Below are 15,539 nucleotides of genomic sequence, written 5' to 3' on the forward strand. Positions count from 1 at the left end.
AAGCCTCTTGGCTGAGGGCCAAGGTCAGGGGGGCCACAGAGGGAGGAGGCTGGGACCCCCATGCAGGGTGAGGAGTGACCAAGGGGCAGCTGCACAGGTGGAGATGGGGCCGAGGAGGGATGCGAAAGACGAATGTGAACTTACAGTATTTTTTGCTGTTTTTTTTTAATTCAGAAAATGACATCAAGGGTGATATATGAGTCAGGACAGCTATGAATTCAGATTTGCTTTCCTCGTCCATTTTAAGTACTCTGGTCAGTGGCCCTCAGCCAACTAGACTTGAGGACTCCATTACTCTTTACAGTTCCACTATTGGGAGAGTTTTAGATGTCAAGTCTCCATTTCCTGTCACTCCTCTTGGTACGACAACCAACTTAGCTCCATGAACTCTCAGGGGCATCTAATCAAATGGAGATGGAGGGATACTAGTCTGTTTGTTTTTTTACTTGCCTTCAAGCAGCACTAACAGTGCTGTAGTACTGCACGGACAGTCACCAGGTCAGAGATCTAAGGAAGGGAACAGTGACTCTAGAACCCTTTTTCTAGAGCACAAGTCATCATCTCCTAAACCCAGTTAACAGAGTCCACAGTACAGCAAACAGATTTCTGAATCATTTCAATCTAAAATTAACCACATCAGATTGATTCTTGTGATTCTAATTCTGATAATAATTCCTTACTCTCAAGATGAGTGGACTCTCCTTGCAGCTCCACACTGTCTCTAAGCAGCTCTCTGAAATCAGCACTACAGTGAAACCCTTCTCCATAACTTTCCCCTTTCCCACTGCGCTGCTGGGGTTAAACTGTGCAATTCGCACTTCCATTGTCACTCTCATCATTAGTGAACCATTAAAGTCTGGACTCATTCCCTCTGCCCTTAAACCTGCAGTTATTACCCCCCTGTTAAAACAGCAGAATTTAGACTCCAGTTTGCTCAGTAATTATCGGCTGGTATCTAACAGTTTTTGGCAGAAGGTCTAGAACAGGCTGTTACTGTTTAGATAAAAGCTGTCTTATCTGAACACAAGCTGTATGAGCCTTTTCAGCCTGGGTTTGGATCGATGCACAACACAGGAACTACTATAGTTTGGTGTGTAATAATCTGCTGATGACTGCTGGCTCTTGATTTCTATCTATTCTTGTCCTGCTGGACCTCAGTGCTGCTTTTTAGAGCTATTAGAGCTATCAGACTGACATATTGAATAGAGGAAAGATGGTTTCAATTAGATTTAAGTTTTTAAACATTTCTCACTAACATAAAACAGTTTGTTCAAATTGGTCATTGTTCTTTAACAAAGTAGATCACATAAAACATCCTGCAGGGCTCTGCTCTCGGACTCTTTCATATTAGTATCTATGTTACCTATGGGTCCAATTCCTCATGGATATGCCAGTTGTCATTTGTATGCCTCTGACACACAAATGTAGTGTAAAGTGCTTTTGACTTCCTTATTACTTTGCAGCTGAGTTCCATGTAGGGCCCAGGGCCTGATGCGTCCTGATCAAGTGTCCTGATCCCTGTCCAGGCTTGTAGTCAAGGATCTGGCATTGAACACATGAAGAACATTCCCATCATCCTTGGGCAGCTGCCAGACAACCAATTAAACAGCACGAAACCCCACAGGTTTTATCTGTCTTTTCAAGTTTTTACTTGTGTTTTTATCGCTCTGTTTCCATTGGCATGCATAAGCACGTGCCTAGACGGGTAGGAAGCCCTGAAAACGATGAAGAGGATGAACAGTACCTGCGTGTCATACATGGCTGTGATAGAATTGCAGCCCCAATCCGTTGTTCACTCCAACAGATGAGCTGCAGCAGGGACTGGAGCACGTGGAACTGAGTATCTTATTCCTCCATGTTCACTAGGATTGAGATCTGAGGATGGTTCTGGCCTAAATAAAATAATTATTACATATTCCAATAATTATTTTATTTAAACCTCCCTTTAATACATAAATATGAGCTCTTAGATTCACTCTCTGGAGGCTTCTCCTTGATCTGACGTATCTTGTAACAGTTTATCCTTCTCTCCTATCAGGTTTCAGGAATTCTCACCCCTTCTTGACTACACATCCACTTCAATTTGGTGACATCTGAGGGTTTCTTTGCATGGACAGCTCACTTCAGGTCCTTCGATAACATTTCATTGGGTTAAGATCAGGACTTTGTCTCGGCCAATCCAATATGTTTGGGATTATTGTTTTACTCCATGACCCACTATTGGCTTGTCTTCGTGAATGGATCACAGCGGATGCGTGGATGGCCTGACATTCTTCTCCAGCATTTGCTGATACAGCACCAAACCGAATTCATGGTTCATTCAATGATGGCAAGACATCCAAGTCCCGAGGCTTCAAACCAGCCCCTAACCATGATACTGCCACCACCATGCATGATGGTCAGAATGGATTCTTGTTGGAAGGCAGAATTTGATCTTAGCCAAAAGTGTCTCATTCTGACCCGAAAGTTCAACATTGGACACATCTGTCCAGGGAACATTCTTACAGCAGTGTTGTGGGATGTCCAGGTGCTCTTCATCTAACTTGAGATTCTCATTCTTTTTCGAGAGGAAAGGTTTCTTCTTGACTGGCCTCCCTTGAATACCATTCTTGTTCAGTATTTTTCTAACGGCAGAGACATGTTTACCTGTTACTTGACTAATTAACGACCTGATTCTAATGACCCTTTAGCTGGACGAAGTAAAGTACGAGTTCACCTTTTCATTTCAACCTAAACTGACTTTTAATTATTAGTTTAATCACACCATAGCAAGATTCATTGGGGAAAAAAGGTTATCACGGTAAGAATGTGTAACTCCCAGAATTATATTTCTGGTTCATGAACGTCTGTCTCTGCACAGTAACTGGACATCGAGAGTGATTGTATTTAAAGGTTGTGCTCCATGTTACCTGCAGAACACACCCTCTATGTATCACTCACAACAACAACAACAACAACAACAACAACAACAACAACAACAACATACATACTTTTATTAAAGTGATGAATGGGAAAGGTCTACAGTTGGCTGTTTGTCTTTTTTTTGTTGATGATGCTATTGAAAAAGTCTCTCTTTTATTTAATCTTATTACAAAATTATACATACTGTACTCTCGTTTTCTGCATAGTGTTTGTGCAGCGAAAAGTGTACTCTGGCGCCCCCCGGGGGACCTTTTTGTCTACTGCTAAAAACGTAGGGGATCGTGTGTAAAAGATGAGTAGTGTATTCTTTATTGCATTCCGTGGATTATTGGCAAAAAGCACTTTAACAGCCCATTATTCTTATTAAATTGACAGAAAGGTACTATTTATATTAAAATTCTAACAGTAGTTAGTATTACAGTACTGGATAACATCTGAAACGCTAGAACGCAGACAACAATCTACTAGTTGTAGACTCTACTAGTCTACTAAAAACAGGAATGATACAAAAGAATCAAAACATTGTTCACTATAGATTTGAAAGTTCAAGGGGCTTTGCCCCAGTATTTAAAATCAGTGCCACAAAATAATTCACTTTTTTTCCGAATGGTGCAGGTGCAGTTTAATGGAATATAATAGTTTTTTCAACACAATCACAACTTAAAATCCCCTTTCCTTGTCATTCATTTACTGTATCCTCTACTATTCTCTATCCCGAGGTCTTCGCCCCTAGCAATTTAAATCACTGCCTCAAGACCATTTCACTTTTTCCTTATGTGTATAGGTGTGTGTAACTGAAGTATAATAGTTTTGTCCTGGGGCTCACTTCCAGGGAAAAGGACTAGCCTCTCAAAGCAAATGGAAAAGAAGACCACAGATCCCGTCTCGTCTGGAAAAGGAGCTTCAGCAGGCGTCTCCTTATTGATCTACAATAAGAGTTTCACTTAAACGTGCGTCACAGATCACAACTTGTATTGCTTACAACAGAATCGTACTACATTAAAAAAAAAATCACTCCGGAAGAAGGCTCCATTAAACATGATTTATTTTCTTCTCTTTTGAGCGTGGAATAAACCTAAACTTTTTACTTTAAATAAATGTCCCTTCTTAGTTACAGTATTTAAGTATTTACGTCAAGAGGTGAGTAGCTCTTATTTCTCAAGTTGCACTTTGCCCCCCGCAAAAAAGGATCTATATATTTATTTGAGCAATTTGACAAATACTCGTCACCATAATCTCAATACCACGGAGCCTGTAAGGCTCAGAGACTTATAAAACACTAAAACGCTACAAATGAGTATTGAAACAAACATATGACAATAAGCATATTTAGTCATATTAGTTCACGGTGAGAGAAGCCCATTCAGAATGGCTGGACAACTGTCGAATGGTCCATTACAATATGGAAAATACTGACCGTTACATAACAGACACACGCTAGGTACAAAGGGGGTAGTATAAAATACTTGATACTAATATGATAGGGCTTCCAATACATCAGATGGAACTCTGTAGTATTTTTTAAGACTTCCATTCTTCAGAAATTTCGAACTGCCTCTTGCCCAAGATCAGCCCGAGCACAAACGATTAAACCCACCTAATTCGTTAGTGCTGTGTTTGTGCTGCTTGTCTCATTCCCGAGATACAGAGCCTTGTGTTTCCGGTGATCACGTGACCATGCACGGTGACTTTGACCTCCAGTGACCCCCTCTGCCGAGTTCAAGCGCTTTGTTACAGTTTAGCTCGTACCCTTAACATTTTAAAGACAATCAATATCGATAAACATATGAGCCTCCTTAGAAGTGAATAATACTAAGACATGACGGATGCCAACAAGTTAACCATCTATGACAAACCTGTGGTTGTAATGTATGTAAAATCACCGTGATTGTAAGATCTGTGGTTTTTATTGTCTAAGCCAGGCACGTTTCCCTTTTCTTTCCCTATCGTGACGCGCTGTTGCCAAATGCGTAACTGTGGGATACCATCGCGAAAAGACCTCTGCAGCATGTCATGGTAGGAACCCCATGTATATCGCATGTACATCGCGGCAGTGTATGTCACGACTGGCGCCTTGCTTCCAAGCCACCGCTGTCGCAACAAAGGCCTCATATGATATACCCTGATAGGACGTGTCGCGATATATGGACTTTGTGTCGCAAGATGGTGTCAGCATGTCCTGTCAGGGTATGTCCTATTGCAACATATGGACTCCATGTTGCGACATGGGGGCGGGGCATTTTGTAGGGGTATGTCATATCACGATATACGGGCTTCATGTCGTGACATGGGCGTGGCAATTTTTCTCATATCGTGATATGTAGTCTCTATGTCGCGACATGGGGGATGGGCGGTTTGGCTGGGCATGTCATATCGCGATACAGGGACCTTCATGTCGCGACATGGGGCGGGGCCGTTTTGTCGGGGTATGTAATATCGCGATATGTGGACTCCTCTCCCGACATGGGGGTGGGCGTTATGTCGGGGGTACGCCATATCGCAATATATGGACTTAATGTCGCAACAATGGCGCCATGACACATGACATGATGTGCAAGTCACAATGGATATCGCGATGTGATCGTGATGCGCGCACTCCTATCGTGACATGCTATCGGAGTCGTGAACGCGCTGTGGATGCCATGACATTTCTTGTCTGCTATGCAGTTTTGACCTTAGTGCGACGTCTCTTAAAATGAATGTGTTATTGTATATCCAGCGTGCTCATACATCACACACGGTTAACCGGGGCTACAGTATTTGGACCAAGAAGAACATCATCACCTGTGTATCTACATGTTCTCGGAACTTCCGCTGTGGCGCTGTACCCAATCAGAGTGTCGATTGTCACTCTTCACCCAATCGCGGCCCGAGCTGTTCGGGGGTTTAGCCAATCACGGCTCTGGGATCTGTTCAAGCGAGCAGCGCCAGGTGGATCGGCTTGTTTACTGTCAATGAGAATCTGATTTTACAATGCTTTACTTATTTGCAAAATAACTACATCGGCTTATTTTTTTAACGTCTTTATTGATTCAGTGTCCCGTCCTCTTCGAAATAAATACAGTTTTTATTTGCAATATAACGGCATTCGCTGCTTTCTGTAATGAATACATGGTATTTGAACAATTTTAATCGTATATTTAAGGCTGGGGAAACACCTTTTGCTTTGTACTTCAAAAATGAATAGAAATGTAAAATCGATTATCATTATATTATTATGCTCGTTCTTTTAAAATTGTTTTTTATTGTTAAATTATATCAATCTTGAAACTAATACCTAAAAATGTGAATATGAGCTCTCGTGTTGTACCAGCGATAATTTGGAAACTGGTGTCTCTTCACCAATGATAGGAGTACACAAGCAAAACATTTTCGAGAACATGGTTAAAATACCTAACCCAATGAACTAACATAGTAACTCCTCCCTAGACTGTTTATTCGCGTAAAGGCTGCAAAGTCTGGGGTCAACTGATTAAAAGATCACAACTGAAAGATCTGGTGGTCGTGACTTTGCTGCTTTTACTTTTGCTTTTGCGTCACAGTCAGGAAAAGAAGGCGCGAAATTGAAATATATTGAAACATCCACTCCACCTGACCAGACAGACTCGGAAAACATTGCTCCCATTGTTTTCAACACAATCAGGAGTTCAAGTACCGAGTTTGTTGGTACCTGTAAACTTCCTTGTAGATATTCACGTGATTACCCGAAAAACCAAGGCGCTATATCTCGGAAACGAAAGCAGCACAAACGCTACTTTCAACGACACAAACCGGCACAAACGCAGTACTGACGAATGAGACCAATCCGGTTTCCCTACGCACAAACCGGCACGAATCCCGCGGCAGGAATCCTACTCCGTTGGGCCCCTGAGCAAGGCCCTTAACCCCAGCTGCTCCAGGGGCGCCGTATAAAAGGCTGACCCTGCGCTCTGACCCCCAGCTTCTCTCCCTGTCTGTGTGTCTCATGGAGAGCAAACTGGGGTATGCGAAAAGACAGATTCCTAATACAAGAAATTGTATATGGCCAATAAAGTGATCTTAAAAAAAAAACCCGAATGAGACCGGTTTGGTTCCCCTACGACCTTGTAGGGGGGCTGAGTGACCCCAAAAAAACAAGGCGCTGTATCTCGGAAACGACGTCGTTACGCATCTCAGCAAAAACGTATTTCGAACAGATGCTTTCAGTATCGTTGTTGAGCTGTTCACCGGTTACGACACATTTAATTTTTGCGAAGGCGTCAGACTGATTTGATTATTTAACGTCGTCTACTTGAACAGGAGTTTTCATCGTCCTGTCCTGTCCCTTGTGAAGAGGTCCTTGTTAATAGTTCAAATGCGTGTTTAGCTTCACTAGGTAATGTGATGCACTTTGCTGCTACGTAACCGTGCTGTCTTAATCTCAGCGCCTTATTATTGGAGGTGCTAAAAATAAACCAATGTGTAGCTTGTGCCGTTTTTTACTTTTATGTAAAAACGCGGTAAAGCGAACGGAAGATGGACGATGACAGTCTTGTGGGCGATCTGTAATTTTAATAAGGCTGATATTTAATGACTACGATGTTTAATAAAGTTACTGAATCCCATAAGAACCAAATAATCACAACCTAAATGCACGTTCAACGCAGCGGTCTTTGTGGGAGACGTATTGGTTAACAACGTCCAGAAAACCCTCCTGATGTTTCATCTTCATCCTTAAAAAATCAAACCAAAGTGTAGAAAAGTTAAGTGGTTCTCAGCCTAAGTCTAGTGTCGCCTAGCTTGTGAGTCAATGAAATTGTAACAACACTAATAACATTTTTTTAATCAATTAATCGAATGGTCAAATTATCGATTGAGCCCTATAAAGACAAAGTCTGCTGTCCTGTGTTCCGCGAGAATGAATAGACGGGACGGACGCACATATATTTACTGTATATATTTGATCATTATAAGTTTGGGTAATACTTTTATCCTAGAAAATAAAAGTTGGGAGAAGAGACAGTATACTAGATTCCTAAGTTTTTTAGATAATACGAAATATTTTTCAAGAGGAATTTACAAAAAACCCAAACAAAAAACAACAGAAGAAGAAGAACAACCTTCTTAAAATATTAAAATGCACACTTATGGTTTAGAAAACCCTGTACACAGCAGAAATGTACCTTCCTACCGCGAAGGCGAACTGAATTGCATAAGGATGGAACTCGGTCAACAGTTGTCATGTTAACCCGCCTCGGGGCACCATGGAAATCACAGCAGCGGTCGTGGATGCGCCTAGCCCGCCGTGATGACGGACCTTAATGTTCGTGATTGCATTTGCACGCAGTTTAGGAAAACTGGACAGACCGGCTGTTCACAGCTCTGTTTCAAGCGAATACTCGTCTAGTTAAGGGCTGCGGGTGTTTGGATAGATACAGACTGTGCCCGAGCTTCTAGGTCATTTCTGAGATTTCAGTTTGGACTGACACATCAGATAACACTAACAATGCATCGTTAATTTGATCGATTTTAATCAATAATACTTGCGTGTATTTCTATATACATATATATGCATATAAATCAATTTCAGTGACAGGCTAATCTCGGGATCCCCGGAGCTGACGTGTAGCAGTACCAAGAAACCCCAGGATATTCTTCGGACAGATCCCTCTCTTCACTATGTTTTCCGAGAGCCGCATCGATTTCTTCCGATATCGATAGCAACTGCTTTGTCATCCCGGGGTGAGTGAACAGTCTAGTCAAGGTAAATAAAACTGAATCATCCTGTGATTTGTTTATTTAATGTGCTGATCTTAACACGAGGGGGCCGCGTTGCAATACATCAATCAATAATCAATATGGAATCAATAGATTTATGAGAGTGTGGACTACTCTACAATTACAGGCAATAGCTTTTTGAAGTCTGCCGTGCTTTAGTATTGAAACGCGGTTTGTGATAAGGCCGGAAAGGTGCAGTATCTTCACTTGTTTGTGTTTGAGAAGGCTGAGAGAATAACGTCTGTAACTTCCTGAAAGTTGAAGTCAACGAATACGACCCCCTGTCTGAGAGTGAATGTAAAAGGTAAACATCAAAAGGCATCAGTGTCGCGATACACTACAGCAAATGAAAATCATAAACTATTCTGAACTTCACAACGCATTCCGTCACCAGTCCGGTGATGGTGCTCGTGGACAGGTTAACAGTCCTGCGGTTTTCTTGATTCAATTACATTGGAACAACACCAGTCATATTTTTAAAACCAAATTAGATTAGTCACTGTTCACTACTTAGCCCCAATTTATGCGTTAGGAGAGATTACAGATCTCAAATATTTTAAATGCAACCGCAGCGGAGGTTTTGGAAAGAAGCCAGAGCAAAAAAAAACATAAAAATAGAGAAGAAAGCGGGCCATCCTCCGTCTATTGTGTAGAAAGGTGCGGCTCTTATGTAAAGTCACACACCTGTGAGGATTTGCACGGACACTGAGCTGAGAGATGGAGTAGGATTAGTTTCCAACCGCCACAGAAAGACGTGAAGTAAGGTAGGTGGAGAATTAATCATATATGGAAACTGCGAATAGTCTTCTTAAATTTGTCCATTTGTGTTTAATGACATTGGATACAAAAGGCAGTATTTCATGTGAAGATTTCGTTTTTAAAAATTATTTTAGTAAGTCCAGATTGTGTTAACATAATCTCTCATTAGAATGGCATCTAAGAAAAGCGATCAATTTGTATGTATTTAAAGGCCGTTAAAGGCACGTGTTCCTTGGACTTTAGAGTTTTAACGTTTTCTTCCCCTTTAACGTGTAAAAACACCTTACGTCATGAAATGCATTAAACTAAGAAAAAAGCGTTGAAAATGGTCCTTTTCGTGTTCTTTCGTGAACTTTCAAGTGAGCATCAGCGACGACCTTAACGGGTGTTTAACGCAAGTTTGTTGAACGCTCGTTGTGTACACAAACCTTCATGACACATGAAGTGCTTTTGTACATTTCACCCCGAAACGGTATGCGTTGTTGTTTGTAAATGAATGAGTGTGCTGAGCAATTAACATTGTAATAATATTTCATGGTAAGAAATCACCTCCCGGAGTGATATTTATCAAAATAATCGTAGTCACTCCCCATTATCTTCCATTTCGCACTTAAATTAACCCAGTTTGTCTAAGCAGCGTCCTGGAGGATAAAATCGTATTTTCGTGAGAAACGTGTTCCATGGAGAGTGACATACGGAACACCATTATAACACCATTAAAGCGGTGAAAATGATTAATTTATGAAGGTCAGACTGATTCGAATTCGAATCGTTTGTACTTGTTAAAACAATGATCAGGATGTTTAAATTCATGTTCTTATTCTTCTAGATTGCATTTTTAAAATTGTTTTCACCACCCTGTAGGTTCGATTTGATCACGGATAGTTCTAATCAAATATTGAACCGCGTTTTAAATCTTTAAGCGGCGATTTGATAGTGTTTGGAATTGGACTAGACACTTTTACGGCAAAGTACGCACAGTTCCACAAGGGTTCAGATACTTTTAAATGGTCTTCACAAAAAACACATCTTTGTTCTGTGACTTGTATTACAAAACCAGTTCACAAATTCCCGTCGTTCAGGGTGCACAATGTTGCGTTCACAATAATTTGTTTACATGATTTGTGTGCCAAAAAAAGGGACAAAATGTGCGTCACAATTGCATTTAAAATAAAATAAAAAAATAATCGGACGGGAATGTATTCCATACGTTTTCAATTCTATGTTTTGCGTATTTACACGTTTGGTTATTTCAGTTTTGCAAGAAGAGGTTGAACAAACGGATTATGTTATTTTCAAAGATGAAGAAGAGGGTTTCAGCAGTAACAAAAAATGAATTCGATAACCCATATTTTTTTCGTCCCTTTTACTAATGACGTAACTTAAGTCTTTATATTATTTTACATTTAGTCACAGTAAATAGTATTCACCCATTTCAATCTGTCCAGAAAATAAGTAGTCCAGAAAGCAGTTAAGAAAATCAGTTTTGACATTCCAGCTCCATAGTCTTCGGTTAAATGGGCTTGTATAACATTATCTGTGAATGATACAAATTCAGAAATTCGATAATAATGTTGCTGAGGACTAAGTATTCACGCCATTTTTCGCCCATGAACAGTATCCTCCAAGTGCACTCAGTCCCCGAGGAAGTGGAACTAGACGCTGCGAAAATCTTATATTATTCGTAACTCCTATTCGTAATTATTTCTAATAATACCTTCAGTATTATTCGGTATAAATAACTACAAAAAAAGCTAAACACTCGACTTGCTTGCCCTTCAGGATTGTAAGTATAGTTTGAAGTTGATATTTATTTTTTGACAGACCCTGTCCGATTCGCCTTATGCAGGACAGTAGGTCGACTCTCCCTTCCACATCCCAGTTTCATGCCTGTTCTTTATATGCCCTTTTTAACATTTGACCATGGTGCTGTTTTAAGATTTTAGACTTAAATATCTCCGGAGTCCAAAGTCAAAACTACAGACAACAGCCGGTTAAATGGTCAGCGCTGAATCAAAACTGTTCGCTCGGACTTTATAAATGTGTGTGTGTGTTTTTAAAGATCAGTATTGGGCTCTTTTTCTGTACAATGGCATACTGTATGTCCCCACGGGCACCACTTTCTCCAGGAACACGATTGTTTGTTTTGATTGAGTGCAGGCAGTCTGTCTCTGTTTTCTGTTTCTGTTGCCATGGGTCTCCAGTGCCGACCCCAGACTCACGAGGCTAGCCTCCAGTGGTTGCCGTGGAGATGCTGTATTCTGATGATGTCAGAGCTTACTGAAGATTCCCAATTGTTTCCTCCTGGGCATGAACTATCTTCCGAAACAGCTCTGCTTATGTAATTTGGCTAAAGCCTTCTCATGGCCATTTCCCGTTGGGATAATAGCCATCCCACTAGTCTTGATGATGGACACAGATAAAACTGGGAAGTTGAATGGATTTTTCAATAGCAGTGACTACAGCTGTCATGTTCCTGCTTGCTTAAGAATGTGCCTGCTTGCTTAAGAATCTTTGTTAAATAAACTTTTACTGTATTTGTTATCAATATAGGGTACAAATAATTAAATGCATGTACAGTGCCCTCCAGAATTATTGGCACCCTTGGTAAAGATGAGAAAAAAAGGCAATGAATTTTTTTTCTCTCAAAAACACAGGGTCACATAATTGGTAGCCCTAGAAATTCCTATGAACAAAATCTAATTGACATATATTCCCATTCATATTTTACCTTTTTTAAGCACACCTGAGTCTTTAGGAACTCCTAAGTGGTCATCCATGACTTCCTGTTTCACTGGGGTATAAATATGAGGTAACATGTGAAAACCTGTGAAAACCTGTGGGGTGAGCTGAAGAGGAGAGTCCACAAGCGAGGGCCAAGGACTCTGAAGGATCTAGAGAGATTTTGTATGGAGGAATGGTCTCAGATCCCTTTATATGTGTTCTCCCACCTCATCCAGCATTATAAGAGACGACTCAGTGCTTCTGGGAGGGTGCACAAAGTACTAAATGCAGGGGTGCCAATAATTGTGACACGTGTTTTTGAGAAAAATGTTTTTTTTTCTTTGAATAATTTTACCTAGCTGAAACATTAGATTTCTCTCACATTTTCAGTGTAAGATCAAGCTGATAAACAGCAAAGACATTTTTTCATAGCGTTCTTGCTCATCTTTACCAAGGGTGCCAGTAATTCTGGAGGGCTCTGTATCATACGGTACACAGAAAGTTTTCACTTTTCAGAGACCTCCATGATAAAACCCAATTTCTTTCTTAAAGAGCAAAAGAAAATCTAAAATATTTTTCTTTAAAGTCTCAAAGACCTTTAGATTATTATCTGACTTCTGATTTATGCAATGCAGAACCTATATATGTATTTGCTCACTGTGTAGCAAATTGTACAAACTCTTATAAACATAAAAAGTGAATATTTTGGTTCTGAAATGCTGCATGTAGTTGCCCATGTCTGAAGTGCTGGGACTCTGTCTCCATTAACAACAAAAACACAACAATCTTCCCATGCAATCTTTTTTCTTGAAAGCTCAAGACAGTTTTAAATCCTTGAAATTGTATACAGTAAGCTTATGTCTATCCATTATCAGAAAGCCCCTAGTTCCTGCTAAGAGCTGTGGCAACACTGCACCTACCCAAGAAGCACAGGGCACAAAGCAGGACTACACTCCAGATGAAATTCCAGTCCACTGCAGGGCACAAACACGCACTGGCACCCAGAGACAATGTGGAGACACCCTTTAACCCAGCTAGCATGTCTCTGGGAGGTACAGTAGGAGGGAAAAAAGACCAAGATGTCTTGTTAACATGGGGAGAACATCAAAAACAACCACTGCTGGGATGAAAATTGGCACAAAGCTTTCCTATGGAGCAGAACGTTTTTTCGTATAAGTTATCCTCAATATCGACATGTATTAAAGTTCTGTAATATTTTCTGAATGTATGTAAGATGTTTATGGCTTGACCTCTTGCTGATGTTACCTTTTTTAATTTCCCAGTTTGCAAATGGCAACGTTCCTTCAGCAGCTACGACTTCTGCTCTGGAAAAACTGCCTGAGTGTCGTCAGACAACCAGTAAGTATTAATATATCTGTTGTTTTAGTTTTGCTTGCAGGTGTGGTTCTGCTTCTGCTGCACTATGAAATATATCTATAAGCTCCAGGTTTGTTTGAATTCCTCTGCACATTCAGAAACAATATCAACTAATTCAAAAGGCTTATATCACGTCTTAGAGGAAAAAGAACCAAAAAAGAATGTCATAATGTACTAAATGGTAATAAACCCACCATTTCCCTCATCCTAAAATAAGCCCAACCCTTGTCCTTAATGTAAGTCTAATGTAGGTCTTATTTCAATCCTCATGCTGACTCTTAAGCCTTAAATTAGCACTAAATGTAATTCTGTCTGTACATTGTAACACTAACCCTAACATCCCTCAATAGAACCCTAAGCTAATGCAGTACCTAAGCCTAACACCAGTCTTAAATTTAAAATAAGTCTTAACCCAAATTCTGACCTTTGATTTCACCCTAAATCTAGTCAGACGTGTCCCTAATTTATTCTCAACCTTTCCTTTGAAATTTATTGGAATTGTGAATGCAAGGATTAGTCTTCATGACTTCATTGCTTTACTTAAATTATGAACTTTGAATATTCAGATCACTTCTCTTTTTCATCCAATGGGTGTGTAATCACTAGAATCTAATTTGAATTGACTTGTGCAGTTTATTTACATATAAATGTGAAAAGCTAAGAAGCACCACATTCCTGCACCCATGTGATTGTGTACCCATGACTGGAGATCAGAACAGTTGCAATTGGCGAAGAAGCTTTGTTGTCCCAGATGATAATGTCCCTTCCCTAGAATGTTATGCTGAATTCTCTCATGAACAACCACTGATTAAAATCAGTCTGTCTGAGATGCAATTCACAGTTACAAACATCTGTGACGCTTGAAGATACTGTACATATGAAGTGTTGAATGATGGTGTCACTGCGATGATGAGAAAATAGCTGTCTTGGGTGTTTCACCATATCTGAGAGACAAATGATCTTGATAGTACACTTGGTAGTGTACTTTATTTACAGTAGATAACTCCATTAGCAATCTCTGTTCAACACTCTTTCTTCTTGAGCTCACAACCATAAAAGTTAATGAAAATGTGAAACACTATACATGACCTGTTGAAATATTTATACTCAGTTAAATGATAATTTATATGTTTTATATAAAGAAATTACGTATACAGTATGTCCACTTCTATAACATCACGTCCCTTAACCATGAGTTATGCTTTTTGTAGTAGGAAAATAAAATGGTGAAGCTTGCTTAACACATTGCTCATAACAGCTTGCTCTCCCAGGATTCTATAGGGATAATTCAATATTTCCTTGTGATTTTGTCATGTATTTCAAATGCAGCAGGAGAAACTTCATTCTTCCTGGTAAAGATGACTGTTCTTCATTCCAGGGTGTTTCTGCTTTCTCATCCATGACCTTATGTCACTAGGTGTCCTGCCAGTGAGCTACATGAAAAATAATCTTGATCATCACAATGCCATAAAAGACAACACGCTGAATTTTTCAGATATTGGAGTCTAGAACTTTAAAGAATAACTCTTCCTTTCTTTTTAAGGCTCAAGGCCCCTCGTGTCATTGGTCTTCCTGTAAAATCCTTTCTGTAATGAGAACACATTTTGTGCCCTAAAATCTCTTTTGTTTTCTCAACATCTCTTTTGTATTCTTTTGTTTTCTCAATTTTAGGTCTGGTCTCTTGTTCTTCTCATCTGGCCTTTGGTGATCTTCATTATCTTGGCTGTCACCCGCTCACAATTCCCTCCTGTCCAGAAATCGACATGTGAGTCTTGGGAATAATCAGCTAGATACAATATCAGCTCCTTGTCATTTGGCGGTACTATATATTTTTGGGTTTTCTTTGCATTCATTTTAGATCTTCTCAATTGAGCAGTAGGCAGAAATGGTGATTAGCGCTAGTGTCTCAGAAACAGGGTCCTGGGTTCGAGTGTGGGCTGGGCCAACTGTATGTGTGGAGTTTGCATGTTCTTGCCATGTGGACACAGGTTTCTGATCAGGTGTTCTTCTTTCCTCCCATG

The 15,539-nt window shown here is 40.1% G+C and overlaps 1 protein-coding gene across 5 annotated transcripts in view; it reads left to right on the top strand.

Annotated features, from left to right (window-relative positions):
• Window positions 1–8,328: 8,328 nt before the first annotated feature.
• abca12 (ATP-binding cassette, sub-family A (ABC1), member 12) overlaps window positions 8,329–15,539 on the top strand; it is an 86,599-nt gene continuing 79,388 nt past the window's right edge. For 3 of the 5 annotated variants that reach the window (XM_069197085.1, XM_069197089.1, XM_069197088.1), the window contains exons 1-3: window positions 8,329–8,644; window positions 13,425–13,500; window positions 15,190–15,283. In XM_069197085.1, the coding sequence (XP_069053186.1) occupies window positions 13,432–13,500; window positions 15,190–15,283 (163 nt within the window). In that variant the 5' untranslated portion in view covers window positions 8,329–8,644; window positions 13,425–13,431. Of the gene's footprint in view, window positions 8,645–9,333; window positions 9,423–13,424; window positions 13,501–15,189; window positions 15,284–15,539 lie in introns of those variants that run through there. The other 2 variants (XM_069197086.1, XM_069197087.1) reach the window with 2 other exon arrangements.

This window comes from Lepisosteus oculatus, chromosome 12 (assembly GCF_040954835.1).
Source record: "Lepisosteus oculatus isolate fLepOcu1 chromosome 12, fLepOcu1.hap2, whole genome shotgun sequence".
NCBI lineage: Eukaryota > Metazoa > Chordata > Actinopteri > Semionotiformes > Lepisosteidae > Lepisosteus > Lepisosteus oculatus.